The following is a 27,138-nucleotide window of genomic DNA, read 5'->3' as shown; positions in this document are numbered from 1 at the left end:
AATCCCAGTCTCTTTGTACAAATCTACTCCTTCCTTCATCCTCACAGGTCCATCTTTTGTCCTCTCTGCATTTGATTCAGGCAGTTTTCTCCTTTGAGCTGCCTGGACCCAGCACGGGGGTCACCGAGAGCAAGGAGAGACAAGTTCCCTCCATGCACTCAGTTCAGGGGCATAGAGCTGGTGCGCTTCACAGCAGCCCACAGCTGCAATTGCAGGGAAATTCCTCTCAGCCCCAGGCTGGAGCATGCCCAGTGCAGATGGGCATTTAGTTGTTAAAATCTAAGAAGTCTACGGAGCATGTCTTACAGTTCTCTGCTTGACACGTTGGTTCATTAGCACAAACTGTGGAGTTACACTTTTAGCTCTGGAGGTCCCCCAGTTTAGTCCCTGGTATTGGCCCCACCTGGCAACTGACACTTTACCATTATCCAATATAATAACAGAAGGATGTGACAAAACTGCTTTTCAAGATGTTCGTATTGTGTCACTCCTGCATGTCACCTTGACTCAGCTGTTCTTCCCCCTGTTCTGCTGGAAACTCTGGTTGCCACTAGCCACTTCTGCAGAACATCTTTCTCCATTTTTTCTTTCTGTCCCCATGCAAACAAGAGGCCTTAGGTGTGTTTTGGATCAGCCATGGCAGATCCATTGAGAAAAGTGGAGCCCTGCTGGGAAATCCATCTACTAACTCTGGTATTTTCCAGGCAGGGCCTAGGTCCAGATCAACAGCAGTCCTAAACACAACCTCTTCTGTCTGTGAGTTTTAAAGCAAACACCTGACTAATTCTTTTCTTTTTATTCTGAAGGACTAAAACACATTTCATCTGGTCATCTGGAAGGCCTTATTGGGGATACAGTACTGCTGTCATTCAGCCCTGCCATTGCAATGGAGAATGAAATTGTTTTCAGTAGTGATACAGCAGCTTTAGATCCAGCCACTGATCCATCAGAGTCCATGATGTTTCCAGAATCTAATGAAAATGAGCCTGAAGGCTTAACGTTTTATCACATGGATCTCTATGAATCAAATGGAAGATTAGAAATCTTTCCAGAAGAGCCAGCTGGAAGTGGAGATGGGGCTCTGGGCGAAACCAGCCAAGAGTCAACAGGGCCAGGGGAAGATTTTTGCAGTTCTGACCAAAGTGCATATGACTTGGAAAAGGAAGTTGATGAACTAACAAAACTATATGGACTTGATGAGGATAAAGAAATAGAGCAGGAGCTTCTTGGTGGGAATATAGCTACGTCTGGGATTTTAGAGAGCAAAGAGACACCAGCTCACAAGGAAGGCGTAGCAGCAGGATCATATGACTCCACATATAATGCACCAAAGAGCAGTTCACCAGTAAACGGCTCTCAGCATAAAAAACATATGGAAAGCACAGAGGAACAGGAATGTCTTGGCCATGATTCTGAAGATGAATCTCAACACCTACACAATGGGAAAGTGTATGATGAGTTGCATAATCATGAACATTCCGAAGAAGAGCTTAGGAGGGATGGCTGGCAAGATGAGAAAAGTATTCAGCCAAACAGTGAAGAGGAAGCTGCTGATATTTATTGTGCTACCTGCAAGATTCCAATTAGAGCCTTTGACAAATTGTTTGGTGACCATAAGGACCATGAGGTGACCCAGCTTGCCAATGCAGTGGAAAGTGCAAAGGTAAGAATTATCCAAGTGGTCTCTTCCATTATTCTGCATATCTATTAAATAGTATTCAAGCCTATTAATAACGATGCTTGGTTTGGTAGGAGGAGATTCAGAAAAACATGTGTAAATTAGAAGAACAGGTTACTGAAATGGAAAACTTTGCCAGTCACTTGGAGGAAATTTTCATCACTGTAGAGGTAAGCAATTTGCTCTTTGGTTAACTCCACAATGTGGGACCAACTGAGTACACAGCTGCTTTGACAAGACTGCAGTGTTCACTTTTATACAGGATGAGTAATTACAGCAATAGAGGCCATGGTTACCGAGCACAAAATGTAACATGATACAATGCACTGCAGTATCCTGGCTTATTCCAGCACATCCCAGGGTGCCTGGCCCCGACAGTGGAAAATCTGAGTGAAGGGAGGTTGCAGTAGCACAAGGTAGCTGAGGGTGGCTACAGCCAGGCAGCGCTGCCTAAACAGTAAAAAGCTGCTGGCAAGGAAGCCCAGATTTCCACTTAAATCTTCCCTCCTACTGGACCCCCCACTTCAGGAGGGTAAGGATACAAGCATTAGCTGCTCAGCTCCCCTAGAGTGAATGCATGAATCCCCAATGGGGTGCTTCGGTTCCCCCCAGTACAAACATATAGGTGGAAACACCTACTTATTATAACTGGAATGTGCACCTATTTGTGTTTCTAGTTTTTATTTTAGAGGCTAGTTTTATTATATTTTTTGTATTATTTTTATTATACTTTCCTATGTTTGTATTATATCTGGAATGAATGTCTAACATCCCCAGTGCATTGTCGGGGGTGAGGGAGTTTAATAAATAGCGGTTATAAAATATGGTCATTATTTATAATCTAATGATAATATTACAGTCTAGTAACTATTTATCTGTAACAAAATTGTCTCCATTGTAACAATCACTTTGATTTGATACCAGCAAGATTTTCCTTCTTACTGACCTCAGTGGGCTTTGGCTCGGGCTTTAGATGAATAAAATAAAACCCAAATGACTTCCAGGAGAATTTTGGGCGCCAAGAGCAGAACTTCGAGATGCATTACAATGAAGTGATGCAAACGCTAACTCAGAGATATGAAGAAAAGGTAGAAGGCCTTGGGGAAGAGAAGAAACAGAAGCTAGAAGCCTTGTATGGGCAACTGGTCAGTTGTGGAGAAAATCTTGACACCTGTAAGGAGCTGATGGAAACAATTCAGGAGCTGTGCAAGGACAAGGAGAAAGCTGATTTTATAAAGGTAAAGTAATTAAACTGGCATGACCCCTTAAGGATGGTCTATTTCCTCACAATTCTGTCTAGTCAAGAGTCGAAGGCTCCAGCACTAAGATCATGAGTGATTGACTTTCCATAGAACATTCAAAGCTGGTCATGCACTCTACTTGCCAGTTTTATGATGATGTGAGTGCTCCAGGTGCTTTGCACATGGTACTAACTTAATCATGATAAATTCAACATTACTAACATGCATCAGCAGAGGTCTGTCACTGGTAAACTCAATGATTCATGAGTATCATTCTGACTTGGGGAAAATACTGTTTGTTCTCCAGGTCTAACTACTTAGAAAACTTTTGAAGTGCTTAGCAGTGTTCATTGCAGCATGCAGTCTTAGCTTTCTAGCTCTAGTTTGGGCTCACAGAGCCAGATTAATGCTTCAGTAGGATGTTGTTCCCCCTCACTCTGTTTTGCTCATTTTGCCAGGAAGTTCAAATATGCAGTTAAATAGGAGGCCCCAACTGCACACACTAGGGACTCCTGCAAAATGATTAATGAAACCTGCCGTTGAAGCAACTTAGAGAAATATTTTTCTTTGACAGGTGCTCCTCCTCTAACCATATATCACTTGAAGTCCAACCTCATGGATCTCTTCTATTTTGATCATTTTGATCTGGCTTATTGAGCGCTTTTCATGATCTGACATTCCCCTTTTCTGCTGCTTCATTGAGAATAGCCTGAAGCAGTTTTGCGTTGGCCCTAGTAACCATTTTTTCAGTCTCTTCTGAGGTCAGCATGCTCCCCTTATGTAGCGTGGAGGGGAGGAAATCGATGTTGATCACAAGCTCATGCAGCCAGCAGGTTCAGGCATGCTGCTCAGATCGAGATGAGCAGCACATGCTGTGACCTGGAACCTCCCTGGGCTGCATCTCTATATTATAGATGAGAGTGGCCACAGCCTGCCTCACTGAATTCAAATCAGGGTGGCCCTCAGACTCCTGGAAAATCACCAGCCTGCCCTCAGTTAGGCAAAGTTTGGGCAGCTTTGTCTTATATTAATGGGTGGTACTCAGTCTCCATCAAATAAGTGTCCATCACAGGGAGTGGGGAACATTGTTATTTCTACGGGAAAAGGAGACAGATCGTTCAACAAATGTATCTTCCCTTCATATCTGCAAAGAACATCCAGATCTCTCCACAGATTTTCCCTTTCACCTCCAAGATGCTGCTTGTTCCTGCTTGAGACAATCTGTGGGCATGATAGCAAGTCTTGATTTAGTAGAAGCTGGGTATGTGGGGACGGAGGTTGGTTGGTGCTGATTTACATCCCATGCAATCCTACTGCAAACTAGCTCAGGATCTGGTCAGCTGAAAATAAGAGTAAGCCTGAACTTCATTCTTGGGATCAGAAGTGTTATGAGAAAACAAGCTCTATAGTTCTATGTGGCAGCATTTAGAACAAAATCAGTCAGACGAATCTGGTGTTGTATAGTCTGCATTTGGGTTAATAAGCTAAATTGGTCCTGCATCCGTGGAAGACTTTCTCTTTTTCTCTCTCTTTTTTATAGGCTGCAGTACCCGTGGTGGACAGGTAATATCAGTAGTATTTTGTTTTGCTTTTCACTCCTTCTCTTCCAAAATAATCTTCTGAAAATGCTAATGTTGGGCATCCTGTGTTCTCAAGTATTTACTGATTTTGTGACAACGCTCTATCTTTGGTAAGGGTGCACTGAATGTTACTGAAGCTCGGAGTTAGAGGTCTGCAAATCTTTCATCATTCTAGTTTAAACTGCTGCTGGAAAAGTCTCCAAAACAAGATTAACAGCTTGAAACTGATTCTGAACTAATTTAATAAAGCACATCTATAAGAGACATAGCATAACTAAATCAGTGTCACTTTGCTTTAGTGATAGAAAACTGATTGCAATGACTGAAAAACAGGATTGCTCAAGTCTTACAGAAATGCTCTGGATACAAAATCTGCCTAAACTGGGCTCTCTACATACACAGATTAGTAACAAGCTTATTTATACATTAATAAGGAGGTTTAGTAAATGCAGCCGGGGTGCTCAAAACTGATAGCATGAAATATAGTAATGGTCAGAAAAGAGCCCTGGGATATGCCAAATCAATTGCGAAATGTATGTTTTAATTCATTTCAGTCCATCATAAAAACAAGTAGAAGAAAAAAGGGTCGCCTTCTTCTTTTTAACAATTGTATACCACCTAGTCCAATGAGGCCCTGTCCTGGCTACTGTAATATGAATAATAAGCAAGAATGCAGTTTTTGGAGGCAACAGCTCGCTTCCTTCAGAATTAGAGCTTTAGTGGAAAATGTTCTCTATCACCTGCTTACTGGGACCACCCTATCGAGCATGCCAGCCAAACCAATGCAAGACCAAGAATGACAAGGGGATGGACTGTAAGAACGAGCTGCAGGATTTGGCCCAATTTGGATATAACGAAATGTGAGCACTAATCTTATGCAGGTTCAAGAATACATTTCTGAATACATGATGTGAGCAAATGACAAATGGAAGCCAAGGTATGTCTTGTGCAACCATCTAGATATTATTTAAGAAAGGACTTTGCTCTCTTTTAAGTGTGTCAGATAAGGCAGCTTCTTTATTGAATGGTAAAATAAAGAGCTCTCTCTTCTTGTTAACATTGATGTTGTAGCCTGAAGGATCTCTCAGAGAGGATGGTACTATCATCTTACAGGAATTAGACTCTTTTACCCTTACAGGCTGAGAGAATTTTTAAAAAAAGATATGGATTTAGAACTTTCAACACTGCCAGACTTTGAAGACACAGTCATAGATTTCTCTGATGTTCAGCAACTAATGGATTCCATTAATACCATCGCAGGTATGCATTCTATTTGATCCTTATTTCAATCCTATTTAAAACTCATTATCAATGTCATGTTGAATGGAAGCCTATTATTTACTCCTGGGGGAATTCTGCATCACTGCGCATGGGCAGAATTCATGGCCCCCGCAGATTTCTTTGCTTGCCCGCAGAAGAATGACTTCTGATGGGGAAGCAAAGGGAAGCTGCAAGAGCAGTCATGCGCCCATTCCCTGGCAGTGCAGACAGGTTGGTTTGGGCACCTAGAGCAGACACATAAATCACCACCTCGGTGCGGGGGGTAGGGCTGGGCAGTCGTGTGTGAGAGAGAGACAGGCTATGGTAGGTATGGGGCAGGCTCTGTTCTCTCAGGCAGAGGAGAATGTAGCAGCCTGTCTGCTTCGTGAATTGTTCCCATTGTTCGTAGTGAATTCCCTCAGGAGTATAAAACAGGTGTAAAAATTTCAAGGCTCCTTTACATTGTCAGATTGGTGTAAAGGAGCTTTATTGTAAAGGACAGTATAGCCTTATGCTGCTTTAGTGATTAGAACTGGTCTAAATTTTTGCACTGAAAAAAATGTGCTCCATGAACTGTTTTCTATTGACCTTTTTGGAGATGGTCAGTTGCCAGTATAAATTGTGAGTTTGATCCCCAGCCCTCACTTGCTCTTCAGTTGCCTATGATGTAACAGTGAGCATATGGCTGTATATATTGGTTGACTAATAATTAGAACAGGGGTCTCAAATATGCGGCTCGCGGGGTTATTTTCGCGGCCTGACAGCTCCCCGTGCCCCTCCAGCATTTACCTAGAGCAGCTCTGGCCCGGTGCGCACCAGGGGCAGGGCAGGCTCCCCGCCCTGCCCCTGCGCCGCTCTGGGAAGCGGCCAGGACCTGAGAGGGGGCACAGGGGTCTGTGTGTTGCCCTGGCCGCTCCTCCAGATACCTCCCCCAAAGCTCCCATTGGCCGTGGTTCCCCGTTCCCAGCCAATGGGAGCTGCGGGGGACAGTGCCTGGAGGTGCGGCCAGGACAACACATAGACCCCTGTGCCCCCGCCCTTCGCAAGGTTCCAGCCGCTTTCCAGAGTGGCGTGGGGGCAGGGCGGGCAGGCGGGGAGCCTGCCCTGCCCCAGTGTGCACCGGGCTGGACCCCCTGAACCCCTCCTGCAGCCGAACCCCCTGCCACACCCCTCCTGCACTCCGACCCCCTGCCCTGAGCCCCCTGCTACACCCCACACCCCTCCTGCACCTGAACCCCCTGCCCTGAGCCCCCTGCTGCACCCTGCCCCCCTCCTGCATCCCCTGAGAAGTGGGTTCAGAGTTTTCTCAGCCTTTCCTTGAAGTAGCAGTGGTGCTGACTCTGTAACAAACTTGTCTTTCCTTCTAGCTCATTGTACTAAATGGAGATTAATAAAAAAACAAAAAGCAAAAGTTTAAAACGGTCTGAACCACTTCTCTCAATTAATCAGATATCAGTTGCCTGCTCTCCTGATGTTACCCTGTAGTTCTCCAGTCATCCCTGGACTTCACAAAGGAAAACAGGGTCCATAAGGTTTGACTTTCTAATGATTAAAAAAAAATCCCCTTTGAAAATAAGATCTTTCAGGCCTTCTTTATATATCATAAAGAGTCAGAAAAGGCATGGCCCTTTTTTTTTCTTTTTGCTGGTCACCTTTAAAAAGTTTTATTGAAATGTTTGTCATGTAACCTGTTTGCCCTTGAGCATTATGCAAGCCAAGTGTTTGACATGTTCCCTCACATTTGTGCATTCAACATTACCTCCAGAGGCTCCTAAATACCGGAACTAAAAGCTTTATCTGTGCAGATCACTACAGACTTCTCTGCTGCAGCATCCTTCATCCTGTTAGCTCTGCATCCTGTGTGGTATGAGACAGCTTCCAGTTTTCCCTCCCTTTTTCACTAAGAGTAAAATTCACCTATATGCACAGGCCCAGCGGCTCTCAGGCTAATGCCTGAGACAACCAAGTTTAGGGAGCTGCCTTTGGCTGAGGTTTATGTTTTTGTTGATTTAAAGCAAATCCCAGGAAGTGGGCGAGTTTGGACCAAACACTAGGGGCCTGGTTCTCATTCCCACTAGTTTTACACACCGACTTTAATGGTGTTACGTATGATGCACACCAATGTTAGCCCTGGTCTACATTGGGGGGGGGGGGAATTGATCTAAGTAACGCAACTTCAGCTACGTGAATAATGTACTTAGACTGACGTACCGTGGTGTCCTCACCGCGGTGAGTCGACTGCTGCCGCTCCCCCGTCGACTCCGCCTGCGCCTCTCGCGGCAGTGGAGTACAGGAGTCGACGGGGGAGCGCTCGGGGGTCGATTTATCACGTCTAGACTAGACGCGATGAATCGATCCCCGCTGGATCGATTGCTGCCCTCCGATCTGGCGGGTAGTGTAGACATACCCTCTGTGAGGGTAGAATCAGGCCCAGTGTATGTAGACTCTAATCAGAGTCAGGGCTCTGTGTTAACATGGGGCTGGTTTATGCTGTGCAGGTGAGTGTGTGTGTGTGTAAACTGTAGCACGTTCTAAGTGTTGCACTCTAACAGTTCCGTGTAGACCCTGCTGATGGGCTCTGAAATGTTCCCTCATCAATACAGTACTGTTTGAAATGGGACTATGTCAATGCACACTAGGTACCTTTTTGGTTTTTCTCTGTTAGTAACATACCATGCTTCCACAGAGGGAAAGTACCCTCATGCCATTTAATGTTAAAGAGGGAAAGATCCTGTTCCTCTCATCACTGTTTTGTGTTCATAAACTGATATATCTGTCTTCATTTCAGCTCCTTCTGCTCCGGTGATAAATCCCCAAGCTCTCAACTCAGCGACTGGCACCTCTGTGAGAGTATGCTGGGGCCTATTCTCAGATGACACTGTCGAATTCTACCAGCTATATTATAAACAAGTCAGTGACGACACACCTAGTGAGGAGCAAGCTGGTAAGATGGGACACATGTAGATTCCAGTTCAGAAAGCAAGTGGCTTCTGAAACTATTTTCTACACCAGTCTCAAAAATGGTTTAAGTCAACACAGCTCTACCTGCTGCTGCTAGTGCTCCGGGGATGGGTAGCTGATCTAACTTGAGGTATTTTAGAGCACAGATCACCAGATTATCTATGTGTCAACTTAAAAACCCACAATCATTTTGCAGTTTAGCTCAATACCAGCAATAAGCTGCAACTCTCCCCTCCTGCCCAGCCACCCCAGTTACAAAACTGCTTTAGCTAATACTGTTGGTAAGACCACTTGTCAAAAACTGTTCCAGAGCACTGTCAATTTTCCAGCATAGATGGAGGCCTGAGAGTGCTGAATGGGCTGTTTAGAAAGGAAAGACAAACCCATGTAAACTTTACAAGATCCAAATTACGAAAACAACATTCTTTGAATGGCCTCTGCACATTTCCACTGTTCGGATAAATTGACAGTGCATGGGAATGTGTACAGTCCACTCTGAAGAAGCTCCAGTGACCAGTGAGAGACCTTCATCTTTAGCCATTAATTTTTGTTTTGTTTGAGTAGTATTAATACTAGAGAAGATGATATTTCATTGCATTAATGTACCCATATATGATAGATGGATGAGGGCACCAACAACTGTACCATGACTGAGTTAGCAATGTGATCTCAGAGCTAGTTGAACGAACAAGACCGAAGGATGGTGTGACACGCAGCTCAGAGGCACAATAAAAAGCAATGTTTTCCAGCAGTCGGGGCGGTGGTTCAGAAGGATGATTGTCTGTGTAAAGGAACTGCATGAATACCTGGTGTTTTTCATTTCAGAGCTTATGCTAAAGGTGAAAGAAACATACTGCACAGTAACTAACCTGGTGCCAAATACACAATATGAATTTTGGGTCAGTGCTTTAAATACCGCCGGCGTCAGCCCAGTGAGTGAAAGAGCAGTTTACGTGACAGGTAAATGTACTTCATGACTATAATATGAGTAAATGACTTTAGTATTGAAGTTAATGACAACTCTTTGGACTTTATAATAATAATAATAATAATAATACTTTATTCAAAAGGATTCTGCTGGCTTGGTGCCTTTAGAGCGGTGTAACTCCATTGGCTTCAGAGCCGTTACTCCTGATTTACACTAGAATAATAGAGAATAAGCATGAGGCCCATTATACTCATTTTAGAGACAGAAAACTGAAGCTCAGAGGTTAAATGACTTATTCAAATACACAAAACAAGGTATTGGCTAAGCTGAGAATGGAACCCAGCTCTGCTGATTCCTACATCTAAGTAATGGACAATGCTACTCTCTCTTTACAGGTTTGTAAAATGTTTGCCATTTTGTCCATCAAGTCACACTTTGTAATTGCAGGGCAGTAAGGTAGATTTTGATTAGCGATGAGACAGAGCCACAACGTTCAGATCCAGATCTGAGCATCCCTAAATATTGGTATGTTCAGGTCCAGGGTTTTGGTTCAGCCCATCGTAGAGTGAGGCAGCCAGTCATAATAGCTGGATTTAGCTCCTAACTCCACCAAAATTCAGGAGTGCTTAGGTTTAATTTAAACATTTTTTTAAAAGTAAACGTGAGTGCAAGGAGCAGTTTTGAATAGGCAACGCTGTCAGACTAGAGGCAATTTAAGTAGAGTCTGTGTAATGCCTCATAAAATCTGAAATGCATCAGAATCAAGCACAGTCCCTGGTTTGCTGTTCTGTTTCCTAACACATTGGCGTCTAACTCCCCAAGAGTAATTTAGAGCGAGAAGTCCTCTCTCCAGAAGATCTCCTAGGACCTTAGGATAGCTGGCTGATGCTCTGTTGTTTTAAATTAATAATCCATGCAGTGAAGATAAAGGACAATGGCAAGGATAAACCAACATGAAAAAGAACAGGAGTGCTGGACCAGCGAGCATTCACATTTCTTTCTGATCAGTTGTTTCGTGGTTGTTATCATAACTTTAACAGGTCAAAGAACGCTTCTGACTAGCACCAGCATTTATCTACCCGAGAGTTTTCTGTACATTGGGGAGGTCATGAATGAGTTTCTTTTAGCATTTAATATCAATTCTGTGGAAATTAAACAACAACCTAAGAGTGTTATTTACACAGCATGTTTATAGAAAATCCCGTAACAAAATGGATTAGAATTTATTTTATTTACATTTTAGCTCCTTCACCTCCTATCATTAAAAGAAAAGAGAGCCGAAGCTGTGAAAATGCAGCACTGGTGTGCTGGGAATCTGGAAACATGAATCCTGTTGACTCCTACACAGTTGAATTGTCCAAACTAACAAATGGAGAGAATGGAGATATCATTACAGAGTGAGTCAGCCATCTATCACACAGACTGGGGATATGAAACAATCCCTTGTCATATGGCATGCAGTATATTTCAAAGCACTTTTAGGTTGAAAAGATGAGACAATATACCCTGAAATATACGAGTGGATGATGCACAGCACAAGCGTTGGAGAATCATGAGCGTGTTCCCTGACTGGATAAATTCTACGCCTATTAGTATTTTGGTGTGAACACATACAGAAAGCAAACTTAAAATTTGCTTTCCATAGAAGAGAGGAGTCACTTTCTGTGACGTTGGTAAAGTTGATTGCACAAATGTCTATGCAAAGTGAATTTACAAGGGATTAGAATGTGGGTGAAGTGCAGTAATTTTAAAATCTGAATAAACAGGCATTTCCCCCTCCTATATTCACTTTGGTAGCAGCTATGCTGGAAAGAGTAAAATAAATGGTTCTAGGTTTAAAGAGAAGCTAACCATTTAATTGTATTTTTTGGAAAATAGCTTCAAAAGAATTTACCTTTATTTTGCATCTTATAATTTTCCATTTATTTATTTTCTACAGATCTATTGTTGGAATTCCTAATTGTGAAGCTCTAATTCAGCTGGAGCCAGGACAAAGTTATATTATCTCTGTAAGAGCTGTAAACATGGGTGGTCCCAGTGAGAGAAGTGAACCTGGCTCTATCCACACCACAGGTGCTGTGATAAATCTCTAATTAGCTTTAAGAGCCTGATCCAAAGCCCACTGAAATCAATGGAAAGATTGCCACTGATTTCAACAGGCTATGGATCAGGCCCTAAATCTCTTGCGGCTAGTTACACTTCTGGTAATTCTTGTGAACTGAATTTCTTGTAATAGTAAACATATCATTTTAACTCTACATTTCAAAATGATGTTTGTGGATTATATTTGTTGCTTTAAAATTACGGAGGTTTTAAAATGCTGCTGAGAGACTAGATCAACCCAGTGACCCTGGGTATTGCCCAACTATCCATGAACCTACACCATGTCAAATGTTGACATGCAGACAAACCAGGAGGGCTAGTTGGTAATTTTACTTCACGCCTAAAGTTACTGCCTCATAAAAATGGCACTTCTGGGAATTACGGAAGAATCAGTCAATCAGTACTTTTCATAATAGTTACGCAAATCCCTCCTGCACAGAATTTCTATTATTGGCCATGAGGATGATTATGTGGTCTGGTTCCCTTTACTCCACAATCGTAATCATGTTATTTTCAAGTGTGTGGCATTTCAACCTCTATAAATCAATCTAGGCTTGACGTCTGTTTGCGCTGCGTGTTTGCTTTCAGTAACACATACCAATAATTGCCATGCTGTTGCTTGTATTGTATATGCATTGAAGTAACTGCATTTTGATTATGCTGATTTCTCTTGGGATTAGTGCCAAGAGATTTATCTTCACAAAGTCTACATTATGCAAACTCCTGATATTACTGGAAACTGGAAACACAAAATTGGAATGCTAGCAATGTCATTAGCAGTGAAAATGGATTCCCAAGGTTATTATCAGAAAGTGCTTTTGCTAGGGATGAAACAAACACTTTCATTATTACCCCTGCAACACATGTTGCTCTTCTCCAGCATGCCTTGGACACAAAGCATCCCTGCTGCACCAGTGCCAGGATCAGGGGCTGGCTCATGGGAGACAGGGACAAAGGTTGTTTTATGCTACTTATGCGCTTCCCCTTTGCTGGGCTGGCCAAAAGCTGCTTTGGCCCCTGATCAGGTTAAAGCAGCCTGAGGACTACTCTAACTTACATCCAGTTGCCTATAAACTAGACATTGTCCTGGAGTCTCCAGGAATTAAAGATTAATCTTTAATTAAAGATTATGTCAAGTGATAAAACCTCCAGGAAAATGTCCAACCAAAACTGGCAACCCTACTACAAACTCTAGGTGCCATGGTGGTAGTTAGGAGTAACTGGAGCTCAGCAGCCTTCACCATCCCTCCATACTCCCTAAAATATCCTGGCATACCCCTTGCCCTGAGTGTTCCTGCAGCCAGCTAAGCCTTCTCCGCAATTGCCAGTGAACCTCCTTTCCCCTCCCTCCCCCGCAGGTAGGAGTTCCCCGGGAAGCACCTACCATTGTTGGATAGCCACTTCACACCAGTGGAACCAATGTACAGTAGCTGCACTGCAAAAATGAACTGGGCCCCATGTTTCTCTCTTTCTCTGCTGGTTATAACAGCATTAAAATAAATACAGAAAAGCATCCTTTTGTTTCTGCTGGATGGGCAGCTTCAGATTTGCTCAGTTTTGTTAGTGTGTCATCTGTGCAGTGGCAGTGACCCAGCAGGTCTTACCTGCTGCCTACAGTAAGATTCTAATGCAAAAAGTTCTTAACCCTACTGTGAATTTCTGAGCCCTGCTTGGGCCTCTCTGTGCTGTTTGTGGATCTCCCCAGCAGGAGATTCTCCTTGCATAGGGGAATTCCTAGGTGGTCCAGTGCACCGTCTAGCTCCAGATTCCCAGAAATAGGACAGCAAATGCATTGTGCTCTGGTGATCCCCTGCTGGCACACTGACCCATTGGGGCCATACTCAGTGAGGACTAGTTTGGAGCAATCCTACATTAGGGGCCGAAAAGACCCTGAACTGGGGAGTTTCAAATGGCTCCACTGCAATTTCTGCAACCAGCACTTACAGGTAGCAGTTGAGGATTGAGGCCATACTAAGGTGAATAATTTAAACCTCTTTCCCAAGTCAATATTTTTAAAAAATACCTTTTGGATTATGATGGAGATGAGCCAAAACTGGAACTGCAAAACCCACTCCACTGTATTTCTGAGAGGGTGTAACATCTTAATACTCGGTTCTCAACCCAAATCCTGGCTTTCGGTCCTAGGCCAGATGAGGCCTGTTTTCGGTATCAGGGTGGCTGTGGACAGAGATGTGTTGATAAGCTTTTGGCCCGTAATGGAGGAAACTCACAAGATCAGCCTCTGACCCATTTCCAGTTCCCTAATTAACCCTAACCTGGATCCAGACACTGCTCTCTAGCCTGGTGCTAGTTTATGTATATGTTACTTAATGCAATTTCTAGGTGTTGAGACAAATAAATTACAACCATTCTGCTCTCTTGTAGGCACTTACTTTTATCTTAATGAGGACACTGCCCATCCTTTGCTGTCTGTTCTAGAAGATGGATTAACAATTGCTTGCAGTGAAATAGAAAACCTGGAATGTGATTTGCCCTTCCGTGATAACGGTTTTACAAGGTACATGTAGGAATTTAGCACTCACAGTAGATGTACTTTTTTCATAGCTGGTTGTTTCTGTTTACTTGCAATCATTTTAAATTCTCTTCAAAGGGCTTACTGACTTGATATCCCTTTTTATGTTCAAATTAGGCACAGATTAACCTCTGCCATGCCAAATGAAAGCCTCAGGGCTGCATGTTGCTCTTTTAGCGCTGTGTATATAATGTATAGTGGTCTCATTTTTCAAAAGTGCCAATAGATGCCTCCATTTTTGGGTTCCAAACGCAAGGCACCTTAGAGGGGCCAGATTTTTCAGTGCTGAGCACTTGCTCTTTGAAAATTAGGTCCCTTTATGGCATTTCAAATTGGGCCACCAAAATCACTAGTCACTTTGGAACGTGGTGAATAAGAGCCAGTGGTGGGTGAAACTTATCACACAACTTTTTTTCAAGTATAAAATGCAGATTCAGCAACACTGAAGCATCTAGTAAATTAATGTGGATTGCACAGAATTGTCACAGTAAATACAAATGAAACCATTTAGTTTAGATATTTTCAAAACAAAACACTGATTTTTTTCAGTTAGAAACAACTTTGAGTTTAAAATCTCCTTTAGTTATATTTAAAAAACAATAACAACGGTTACAAATGGTCAAAATTTAAAAAAAAATCTTTAACAAGATTTTGTCAAAACAAAATATTTCATTCAACCCGAAAGGCAATTTCTTCTGATTTTTCGATTTGCTGAACATTTCAAAAAATGTCATTATTGATTCAACATGAAATAAATGTTTGTTTCGATTTTATGGACTTGCCTGTGAACCACAAAATCAAAAACAAAATTGTTTTAAACTCACTTCAGTGTTAGCTCTCCAGCACGCCCAGAATAGGGGAGACAGGTAGTGTCAAGCCACCTTTGCCTCTACACCATGCATGGGCTGAGCATAGCTTGGGAACTGAGACTCTGACCCTCAGACATTCTCAAAAAGCCCGAATTTTTGGACTTAGTCCCTTTTCAGAGCAGAACTCCTTTAAACGGCTTCCAGGCTCTGTTTCTCTGCCCCAGCCATTCAGAGGGACGTTGTTATTGAACTTCACATTTTTTTGCTTGCTGTTCATTTTGTAGCATCATTAGAATTTCCTCTGTGATTGCTTCAGCTTGTGTTATATAAATTATATCATCCTTCTCATTGCATGACACTTGCGCACCGAGACTGATCTCTTGCCTTGAAACTCATTTCCCTTTTAATTCTGCACAGAGCCCAAAGCCCAAAGATGAATGTCACAGAAACTACTCAAAATCATACGCTCTTAATCCGACAGCAGTGGGATTTGAAAATTAGCATAATTACTAGATTTTTTTTGAATACAGTGATCCAACATTTGCACACTTCATAGGCTTCAAGAGGTAGTGGGAGTTCCCTTCCTCCCTCCCCTATTACTAAACACTGCCAAAGTTGCCATGGCAATGCCACCTCTCACGTAATGGAACACAGAGATGTGTCTATGAGTCCTCATTCTTGCTTTTCATGGATAGTGATATTTGGGGCTGTTTTTATCTGTTGCTATTGAAAGGAAAACACCTAACCTGCTTCTTACTAATGATTAACTATGCCTAAAATTCTCAAAAATACCCAATTGACATAGGAGCCTAAATCTCATTTTCAACACTGACTTAGGTACTAAGGCCCAGATCCTCACAGGTATTCAGATGCATTAGGGCCAGATTTTTAAAGGTATTAAGTTGCCTAAAGATACAGAGGTGCCCCTAGTAGAATTTTCAAAAGTGCAGAGGTGTCTAACTCCCACTGATTTCAACATCTTTAGGTGCCTAAATATATTTTAAAATCTGGTCCTTAGGAACCTAAGATTTATTGAAAATTTGTGCAATTTAGTAGCCTAAGGGCCAGATTTACAAAGGTATTTAGGCACCTACAGATGAAGATAGGTGCCCAGAGGGACTGACAAATGTGCTTAAGCAGATTGGGAATTTTCAACTGGAGTTAGGGTTCAGAGTGGTAGCTGTGTTAGTCTGTATCAGCAAAAAACAACGAGGAGTCCTTGTGGCACCTTAGAGACTAACAAATGTATTTGGGCATAAGCTTTCATGGGCTAAAACTCACTTCATCAGATGTATGGAGTGGAAAATACAGTAGCAGGCATATATACACAGTACATGAAAAGATGGGAGTTGCCTTACCAAGTACAGGGTCAGTGCTAACGAGACAATTCAATTAATAGAAGAATACCACAGGAGGAAAAATCATTTTGTAGTGGTAATGAGGGTGGCCCATTTCAAACAGTTGACAAGAAGGTGTGAGTAGCAGTAGAGGGATGAGTCATTACAAAAATTAATTTCCCCATACTGTCCCACAAGGACTCCTTGTTTTTTTTCAATAGGAGTTAGGTGCCTGTCTCCCTTGGTTTCAGTCGAGTTGACCACCTAAATACATTTGAAGATCTGGGCCTAAGTACTTCTGAAAATGGGATTCAGGCTCCAATTGTTCCCCTCTTGCTTAAACTACAGCCCAAAATATCCATTTTTATTAATAATTCTGAGATTCGTTTTTAAAAACTGGAATCTAGAGGCATTCATTTAAATGACATTAGTCTTAGCATTTCAACTCAGCCCAATCAGGAGTCCGGAGTGCTAGGCCAAATCTGAAAGATGTGTCACTGGCCACTCTCAGAGGCAGGATATTAGACTATACGAATCACTGGTCTGGTCCAGTATGGGAATTCCCATGTGCCTATGCCTATGTGAGGGCCCCCCCATCCTAGCACCCTCCTCCCATGTGCAGAACAGTAGTTAGCCCAGAGAATTTGGACCTCAGTGTTTTGATTTCGAGCCAAAAATTAGGTCTTTTTATATTTAAAAGAACCAACCCACCATTGCCCATGTGAAGCATGCATTTGGTACAGCCATACAGAGTCCATTTCCAGGAACTGTCAGGTAAATAAATATCACAGAAGCAGTTTGGACACTGCATTAGTACTGGGGGTGGAAGCACAAAACTTAGCCCTTTTATAGAAAATATCAGGTCTTTTTGCCCATAGATGAGTGTGTAACTAGATGGCACAATGGTAAAGGAACTAGGAGCTAGAAAAAAGAACAGGAGTACTTGTGGCACCTTAGCGACTAACAAATTTATTAGAGCATAAGCTTTTGTGGGCTACAGCTCACTTCATCGGATGCATAGAATGGAACATATAGTAAGAAGAGAGAGGGTTTTTTTTCTCCTGATAATAGCTCATCTTAATTAATTAGCCTCTTTCAGTTGGTATGGCTACTTATATATATATATACACACATACAGAGAACATGAAAAGGTGGAAGTAGCCATACCAACTGAAAGAGGTTAATTAATTAAGATGAGCTATTATCAGGAGAAAAAAAAAACTTTTGTAGTGATAATCAAGATGGCCCATTTAGACAGTTGACAAGAAGGTGTGAGGATACTTAACATGGGGAAATAGATTCAATATGTGTAATGACCCAGCCACTCCCAGTCTCTATTCAAACCCAAGTTAATGGTATCTAGTTTGCATATTAATTCAAGCTCAGCAGTTTCTCGTTGGAGTCTGTTTTTGAAGCTTTTCTGTTGCAAAATTGCCACCTTTAAGTCTGTTACTGACTGACTGACCAGAGAGGTTGAAGTGTTCTCCTACCGGTTTTTGAATGTTATGATTCCTGATGTCAGGTTTGGGTCCATTTATTCTTTTGCGTAGAGACTGTCCGGTTTGGCCAATGTACATGGCAGAGGGGCATTGCTGGCTCACAATGGCATATATCACATTGGTAGAGCCCCTGATGGCGTGGCTAATGTGATTAGGTCCTATAATGGTGTCACTTGAATAAATATGTGGACAGAGTTGGCATTGGGCTTTGTTGCAAGGATAGGTTCCTGGGTTAGTGTTTTTGTTGTATTGAGTTTTGTTGAGTATTTGCTTCAGGTTGGGGGGTTGTCTGTAAGTGAGAACTGATCTGTCTCTCAAGATCTGTGAGAGTGAGGGATCATTTTTCAGGATAGCTTGTAGATCTTTGATGATGCGCTGGAGAGATTTTAGTTGGGGGCTGAAGGTGACAGCTAGTGGCGTTCTGTTATTTTCTTTGTTGGGCCTGTCCTGTACTAGGTGACTTCTGCCTACTCTTCTGGCTCTGTCAATCTGTTTCTTCACTTCAGCAGGTGGGTATTGTAGTTGTAAGAATGCTTGATAGAGATCTTGTAGGTGTTTGTCTCTGTCTGAGGGATTGGAGCATTTGTGGTTGTATCTTAGAGCTTGGCTGTAGACAATGGACCGTGTGGTGTGTCCTGGATGGAAGCTGGAGGCATGTAGGTAAATATAGCGGTCCGTAGGTTTCTGGTATAGGGTGGTGTTTATGTGACCATCGCTTATTAGCACAGTAGTGTCCAGGAAATGGACTGCTTGTGTGGATTGGTCTAGGCTGAGATTGATGGTGGGATGGAAATTGTTGAAATCATAGTGGAATTCCTCAAGGGCTTCTTTTCCATGGGTCCAGATGATGAAGATGTCATCAACGTAGCACAAGTAGAGTAGAGGTGTTAGGGGACGAGAGCTGAGGAAGCATTGTTCTAAGTCAGCCATAAAAATGTTGGCATACTGTGGGACCACGTGGGTACCTGTAGCAGTGCCGCTGACTTGAAGGTATATATTGTCTCCAAATGTGAAATAGTTGTGGGGGAGGACAAAGTCACAAAGGTGAGCCACCAGGTTTGCCGTGACATTATCGGGGATACTGTTCCTGATAGCCTGTAGTCCAATTTTGTGTGGAATGTTGGTGTAGAGGGCTTCTATGTATCCGATGAAGTGGGCTGTAGCCCATGAAAGCTTATGCTCAAATAAATTTGTTAGTCTCTAAGGTGCCACAAGTACCCCTGTTCTTTTTGCGGATACAGACTAACACGGCTGCTACTCTGACACCTGTCATTATGCAAGGAGCTAGAAGATTCTCTCCATTAAAGTCAATCTGATGATTCTGAATGCGAGTTCAGACATCATCCAAGGGGCTCTTTTATGCTGCACATAAACAGCTGGCTCTCGCACATTAATAATTCTGAACTCTGAGACTGAGTTTTGGAAGCTGCTGTGAACTCTCCAAACCCTTTATTATGCCAGGATACTGGAAATGGCGCCTGTGCCAAAATCACTAATACAAATGCTGTAAGGAAATTACGCAGCAAACTTTTTTCTGAAAGTTTATGTAATCTGAAACCAAATAATGCATGTCCTAACCCTCTACATCAGACGGGCTTGCCATGCTGGCTTCTCAACCTGAATTACCATGGTAATATGTTGTTCCCAGGTGCTTACACATCTTTTTTGGCATGTCCTCCCTTTCTCCCCTCCCCCACTCCCAAACTCATACAAAATGCAGGAGCAAGAATACTTATCTGAAGTCAAATTTCAACAGTCTTTCTCTGGTCTTGAGGCATTTACTTGAGCTTCTAATGAACTAGAGAACTGCTTTAAGTGGTTGCTGCTTAGGTGTTGCATGGCCTAGGAATCTCTCTCACGGCTTATGCCCCTCTTCATTCATTAAGCTCCCAGCATGCCGGGATTTTAATCATGCCTAGAAGCAGCTGAGTTCTGTACTTTTGCCAGCTAAGCCCTTTGTCTTTGTAATTTACTTCCATAAAATAAAAACCCAGCCTCCAAATCCGCAATTAAAACTTATTTGTGTGATTTATCACTAGCTCTGCTCTGTGACATTGACATGAAGTGGGATACAACATTGATCTTTCCAGGGGAAGACTGAATACAGTTGGCTAGCCCTTCAGGACTCATCGCCCTTGATTAAGTGTAGTTGAGAAGTTTAAGTAAAATACACATTGCTAAAGGCACTAAACAAATTAACGGGGCCTCTGTGTAGAGGCCCCATGGGCCAATGAGATATAATGACAAGTTTAAGAGGGAACAAATTCAGAGGCAGTTTTGACACCCATTCTGCTCTGCATACAAATATGGGGTTAGAGTCTGTCACTCTGACTCTCACTGAGTCTTATCCTATTCATTAAATAGCCCCATTACTTCTAGAGTGAGTGTGTGTTGTGTGAGTGAGTGAGTGAGTGAACTGGAAGGTAACAGTAAAGCCCTGGCTGCATGGGAAGAAATACACATTTGTAGCTAAGGGTTAGCTTGGCCACGTCCCCTTTTCCCTGCTACACTGACAGCAAGGATTATATTGGAAGGGCCCCAATCTTGCTTCCAGACTACAAGCAGATTATGACTGCTCTGGGCCAGTTAAGCAGATGTTGGACTTGATTCTGCTGGCAGTGTGGCACAACGTGGCTGTGCCATACTAGAGGATTAGACCCTGGGTTTCTGTGGATTTTACCTTTACTACAATAACCAGCCTGTGGAATTTTTAGCTAAAAAACACCCTGATGGAACTGTGGCTCTTATAAAACGTGATCCTGCACCACTACAGTCAAAGGGAGTTTTGGTATTGACTTCAATGAGTGCAAGATCAAGACCCCACGAAAGCACATTTGTCTGGCTCGATGCTGCTTGCTGTATGCGCTCCTGGAAATGAACGCACAGTGAACAGAAACTGAAGCTTATTGCTAAAACAGTCTCTCACACAAGCCTGATTTATCTGGCCTTTTAGTTATGGCATGTTAAACTCCATCATGTTCACTCTGGTAAAACAACGGTGTGTGCAACCTGTATCTTGGGTCTCTGTTTCTAGCAAATTACTATTTGGCCTACAACCAAAAAAATATATGCTGCTGTTCTCTCTCTTCCTGTAAGATTTCAGCATACACTTTTATTGTATGCTATAAAACATAGACATACATCTAATGAAATGTTAAAGGTTTAATAGGATGAGTAAATACTTCCTTTGTATTCTCTGTGCCAGATCCTCAGCCGGTGTAAACTGGAATAGTTCCACTGACTTCAGGAGAGCTGTATCGGTTTATGCTCGCTGAGGAGCTAACCCACTTTGTTGACAAGTCAGTTGGATCCACTTTTATTTGTAAATATTTAATATTTGTGCGGAAGAGTTAAGCATTTTAAATGGTATGCATATAAAACCACATGCTCCGATTTTCCTTCCCCAGATGTATCGCTATCCTGGGAAGCATGATACCATTCCAAGGGAAACATTACTGGGAGGTGAAAGTTGATGAAAATATGGAATACAGGGTTGGCGTGGCTTTTGAAAATACTCACAGACACGGATACCTGGGGGCAAACAGCTCCTCCTGGTGCATGAGGCATATTGTTACACCAGCAAGGTAAACACTCTAGGCTGCATCATTCCAGATCCTTCAGGAGCCATAGCAAAGAAAGTTGTATGTGGCATCCAGTGATGGGCAGATTAAAAGAAGCCTAAGCCAGCCCTTGAACAGCGTGGTTGTGAATTTCCATCTTTGGCTCTGTGAACCAGTAATGGAACGATATTTTGGAAACTTTATACAAAGGTCTTTTAAGCTGCTTAATGGTTCTAGTCATCAGCAGCCACCTCTCCACGAAGTGGGCCATCCCACATTTAAATCCAAACAAAACCTGTGCTGTAAAAGTTTGTCACAGACCCCCTTTTAGGTTATTCAAACCCCAACTGGAAAGAGCCCAGGTGACGGATCCATTTAAACTGTAAAAGATGCAGGTATTTGGCTAAACCCAGAAGTACAAAATTTATTTGATTCGTTTCCCCCGCCTCCCCTCCTGAGGCACTTAATGGACATAACTAGATGCAAGGTGTCTTTCCTGCTCCTCAGCTAAGCCTGCAGATCAGGACCCAGAGAGAACCCAGAGTGCTCCTGAGCACAAGGACCATTGCCTGGGTAGCGCTTCCAGTGGTATAACATGGCTCCAAGGAGGCTGTGACAGCTGTAGTCTAGTGCCTCCTTTGGGCCACTCACCAAACTGCTGTAAGGGGATCCAGCCGCTAGCTCCCCATGTATTCAAAGCCTCTGGAGTCTCAGCAGAGCCCAGGCACTGTCCATTTCTTGAGGTCCCTAGGCATGCTCTCAGGGTGGAGATCCTCTATCTAGCACATCCTCATGAGAGTTGCAACCATGGAATCCACCCCAGACACATCCTCACCCCATAGAGTAAACACAGAGTCTCCCAGAATCCACCTGAAGGTGTGAGCTTTCTGGTTTACCTCTTCTTCAAGGCAGCACATGACAGGCATAGCATATAATAAACAGACACTTTGCACAGGAATCCATGCACTTTTGCTCCTTAATAGCATGAGAAACAGGCAGATCTATATAAAAATAATAAAATTTACGCACATTTCCCTGCCTCATTTTACTCACCAGTCCAGAGCATTCTTTGGGCTGGGGCCATCCAGGGTTCTTCTGTTGCAGTGCATGGCTTGGACTCCAAAACATAGAGCTTTCTACCCCCAGCTTGCCTATTCCGACTGGCCAGTCTGTCCCCTTCCCCTCTCCTGCCCCTAAACTTCCTCTGTGTGTCTCTCTGAGTCTTCCCCCAGCAAGACCTTCTATCACCTCCTGCTTTGGGACCTCTCTCTCTCTCTCTCTTTGTGCTGCTTGGGGAATTTCAACTCTCTCTACTCCCCCACTCGCTTCAGCCAGGGGAGGGGGTGGGGGGGTAGGAAAAAACAAGGGAAAATAGGTTACCTTGCATAATGACTTAGCCACTCCCAGTCTCTATTCAAGCCTAAGTTAATTGTATCAAATTTGCAAATGAATTCCAATCAACAGTTTCTTGCTGGAGTCTGGATTTGAAGTTTTTTTGTTATAATATCACAACTTTCATGTCTGTAATCGCGTGACCAGAGAGATTGAAGTGTTCTCTGACTGGTTTATGAATGTTATAATTCTTGACATCTGATTTGTGTCCATTATGCAAGGTAACCTATTTCCCCTTGTTTTTTCCTACCCCCCCCCCCCCCCGACGTTCTTGTTAAACCCTGGATTTGTGCTGGAAATGGCCCACCTTGATTATCATACACATTGTAAGGAGAGTAATCACTTTAGATAAGCTATTAGCAGCAGAAGAGTGGGGTGGGAGGAGGTATTTTTTCATGCTTTGTGTGTATATAAAAAGATCTTCTACACTTTCCACAGTATGCATCCGATGAAGTGAGCTGTAGCTCACGAAAGCTTATGCTCAAATAAATTGGTTAGTCTCTAAGGTACCACAAGTACTCCTTTTCTTTTTGCGAATACAGACTAACACGGCTGTTACTCTGAGACTTAACTTTGCCATAGCAACCAGAATTCATAAGTCATAAACAGGTTCCATAAATCATCCCCAAGACCCTTGCTTCCCGATGAGCAGGTGGGAGATGCAGCACACTGCACTGGTCTGCAGCAAGCGTAAAGAGCACTCCCTGAGGCATTCCCCCTGCGTGCCTCGCCCAGGGCACCACTGCTGAGGGAGTGCCCGTGCTCACCACCATTCAATGGAACAAGAAGCTTGATTTGGACCCCAGCTAGGCGAGCACCTCTCACACAGAAAGGGCTGCTGCTCACTCTTAGGCCAGACCTACCAAATTACCTCTTCTGCTCCTGCAAGGAGGCTAGTTTGATTTTCCCTGCTAAATGTGGCTAATACGTGCAGTTAGTGACTCTGGAGGAATCTCATGAATAAAGACTTTAGGGGGTGGGAAGATAAACTGACATGGGCAAGGCTCTTTCTGAGTCACTTCCAGGCCCTGCTTCTGGGAACACTTAGGGAAAGCAGGCTGCCTTCGAGAATGGGCTGGGAGGAGCGGGTGGTGAGAGAAGAAGCTGTCCCTTCTGAAATGCTGCATCACTTCACTGCTGCTACTGAAAAACAGTTCCCATTTCACTCCAAAGTACTCCCACAGGAACAAAGGCTGCGTGCTCTCAATCTCGACAGTTAAAAGGCCTGTGTTTCTGGGTGCAGCGCTCTGCACTGGGGGTCTGATATACAAGTGTCTGAGCAGCTGTTAAAGGAAGTCTCCTTTATTTGAATGTGACTTAATGGAGGAGAAAAGGTCTGACTTCGTTACAAACACCTGACTCAGTAAGCACTGAAATCAGAACACCATTTGCTTGTGATTTTTAGTTGTATCTCAGGAGTCATGACTTAAAGAGATCATCATCTAGTAAATGAATATGCACAGCTAGAACTGAGTGGGTTTTCTCAGCAGCACCATTCTGGTTAAATTAGGAGTTCTTTTGGGACAAGTGGCCAGAGATGCAATTTAGAAAATACAGCTTTACAACCAGAGCTAGTTACTTTGGATGCCATCAACCCCTCCACTAAATTAGACAATCTTTGCTCAGTGGGCGAAATTCCTCCATCTGCTAATAGGAGCGAGCAATATCAGTACCCCCAAAGGAGCAGGGAACATAGTTCAGCATCATCTACATCCCTGGAGCACCTTCTACAGGACTTGGGATCTGGGGATAATAGGGCTGGATCTAGAGAGGGTGGAGTAGCACAACAGTGGTTCTTTAGACCATGCTCCTTGCCAGAGCCTGCAGCTATCCAACTGCAGAGCTGAGCAGGGGATAAAGCTGCTCTAAGCAAGATTAACTTCTAGTGGATTCTACTGTGCAGCTGGAAGGAAAAGTAGCTGGTACCGCATAACTCCTGTATGGAGGGGGCGGCTTCTGAAGTTGTACACATGCCTATTGCACCTCAGGTCAGCCGCTCATTTGAGGCCAAACCCCTGCGCATTTAGTAGGGATGGGGGAAAAACATCAGAGGTCATAGCCCCCCACCTTGATTTTTCCCAGATGGGGAGAATCTGGGCCTGTGTAAAGATTGTAAGATTGCAGCGGATAACTATATAGGTCTGCAATTTTAAAGAGACTGTTCATGCTGTGGGTGGGGTGAGACAGTCTGTACATAGTGTATGTACAGCCCTGCTCTACCCACAGTGTGCAAGGAGGGACGGTCCATACATTGTGGGGTGGGGCTGCCCACAGCTATCCTGTGGGCAGAATGGGATGGTGGTGCAGGGCTGTCTGTACATTGTGGGTGAGGCAGGGCTGTACATACACTGTGGGAAGCAGCTTCCCTCTACAAGGGGCAGGGTGCAGACAATTGTTCATTTCTTCCTATTTTAATTTGCAGGCACAAGTATGAATTTTTGCACAGTGGGACAACGCCAGACATTAGGATTACAATTCCCCCCAAGAGGATTGGCATTCTGCTGGACTACGACAACTGGAAACTGTCTTTTTTTAATCTGGATATTGCACAGCACCTTTATACATTCAACAGTCACTTCCAACATTACGTGCACCCCTGTTTTGCTTTAGAAAAGCCTGGGTTCCTAAGGATATGTAATGGCATTGCGATGCCCACATCTATTACTCTTTTATGATCTATGGCTTGAGTGGCAGCTGCTGAGCATGGCACATCTGTGCGTAACAAACTGACAAAAGCCTTATATCAAAATCACTTTCACCCTTTTATGTACATACTGTTTATGCTTCAGCGAATAATTAAAGGCCCAATACTGCATGCAGAACTCCTATGGAAGGCACCATCAGCTGAAGGCTTGCAGAATCAAGCCTGCAGACCGCGATATCTGTCCTATGTCATTCAGAGGCTTCATAAGCTCAGAAAGTTTCTCACTCACTGGAGGAGGACAGGCTCCTGCTAGCACACTAAAAATAGCAGTGTGGACACTGTGGCTTGGGCTGGAGCTCATGCTCTCAGGTCTAGGTAGCAGGAATATTTCTACCTGAGCTGGGAGCTCAGTCCCACCTGTAGTGTAGACATACCCTTATAAGCTTGTGATTGTTCACAGAAAGAGAGGAAATAGCTCCAGGGATTGAGATCCTGGGAAACGGAAGTCTCTTCCTTTTAAAGGCACTGGTTTGAATCCAGCCCAAGCTAATAATGACAAGCAGTTGGTCAATGGGAAGTTAGTCAGTAGGGTCAGCCCTGTTCTTAGTGGAGAAAAATTCAGATCACAAGAGCCATCACACTTAGCTCCATTGTCAGCAATCTCTAAACAGGCATGGAGATTTACCTTCCTTGACCTTTCTAGAGGTGATCGCATGAGCTGAGCTTTGACCCCCTATTCGTGTAGATATATCCATGCTAACTCACTAAAACATAGCAGGATAGCTGGGGGAGCACGGGCGGCGACTCAGGCTTGACACTCAAGTACACACCCACCCAGACACTCTGGGTATGTCATGAGGTGGCTAGCCTGAGGCACCATCCGTGTTACCCCTGCTACATCAATGCATGCACACCTACCAGCTAAAATGCAGAGGTACCCAGAGTGAGGATGGCAGTCTGCATTGCTTTTATGCACAAGGAACTCCAGTATCTTTTGACGATCGTTTCTTACACAAAAGCAAGTGATTTCTATTCTTGTTTATGTTTAACAAAGAGCTAGGAAAGAGCTGTACAAAGATGACCAGAAAAGCAAAGGGGTTAATCACCACACAGTTGTCAGATGAAGCCAAACATGCTCATAATTTACACAAATACCATAAAGCTAATCTTAAAGTCAAGTATTTTGCAGCTGCATGAAGTCTATGAAACAAGATAATCAAATATGTCTCACTCTCAAGTGAATCGGCAGCTTTTGCCTCTAACTGAGGCCTTGTGAAATAATCAACCATGCATTATACGCTCAGTCATTAAACATTTTACAAAATGCCCATGCTTCTCATTCAGTTTTTCAGCAAAACTGCAGACTAGCACTTCATGGCACTATGCTGCCTGCAAATAAAAGCCGCAGGCATCATTTTTAGCATGCGCTACCTAGCCACACTCATCCTTAGATGCCAACTGTACTGCCACTCACAAATCTATTCTTACTTACACACCTCACAACTGCAGCAAGGGGGAATAGAATCGAGGAGCTTGTCTTTGATGTTGTGCCCTTGGTGTGAGGGCTCCCCAACCCAGGTTTGAAATACTCTGACCCAACATTTGATTTCAGT

The 27,138-nt window shown here is 43.4% G+C and overlaps 1 protein-coding gene across 1 annotated transcript; it reads left to right on the top strand.

Annotated features, from left to right (window-relative positions):
• Positions 1-842: 842 nt before the first annotated feature.
• On the top strand, positions 843-26,819 carry FSD2 (fibronectin type III and SPRY domain containing 2). Its single transcript, XM_048867010.2, has 12 exons — positions 843-1,663; positions 1,753-1,848; positions 2,683-2,916; positions 4,460-4,482; positions 5,638-5,759; positions 8,548-8,703; positions 9,546-9,680; positions 10,892-11,045; positions 11,588-11,721; positions 14,137-14,269; positions 21,337-21,513; positions 25,304-26,819. Exons 1-12 carry the CDS (start codon positions 887-889, stop codon positions 25,554-25,556), a joined length of 2,394 nt encoding a protein of 797 aa, XP_048722967.2. The 5' UTR covers positions 843-886; the 3' UTR covers positions 25,557-26,819.
• Positions 26,820-27,138: the final 319 nt, after the last annotated feature.

Source organism: Caretta caretta, chromosome 10, assembly GCF_965140235.1.
Source record: "Caretta caretta isolate rCarCar2 chromosome 10, rCarCar1.hap1, whole genome shotgun sequence".
NCBI lineage: Eukaryota > Metazoa > Chordata > Testudines > Cheloniidae > Caretta > Caretta caretta.
The sequence above is the reverse complement of the archived record's forward strand: the minus strand, read 5'-3'. Positions and strand labels throughout refer to the sequence as shown.

Coding starts and splice junctions, on each gene's coding strand:
- FSD2 (XM_048867010.2), top strand. CDS start 887: ATGGAGAATGAAATTGTTTTCAGTAGTGATACAGCAGCTTTAGATCCA. Junction 4,483..5,637: donor GCAGTACCCGTGGTGGACAG/GTAATATCAGTA, acceptor TTACCCTTACAG/GCTGAGAGAATTTTTAAAAA. Junction 11,722..14,136: donor TGGCTCTATCCACACCACAG/GTGCTGTGATAA, acceptor GCTCTCTTGTAG/GCACTTACTTTTATCTTAAT.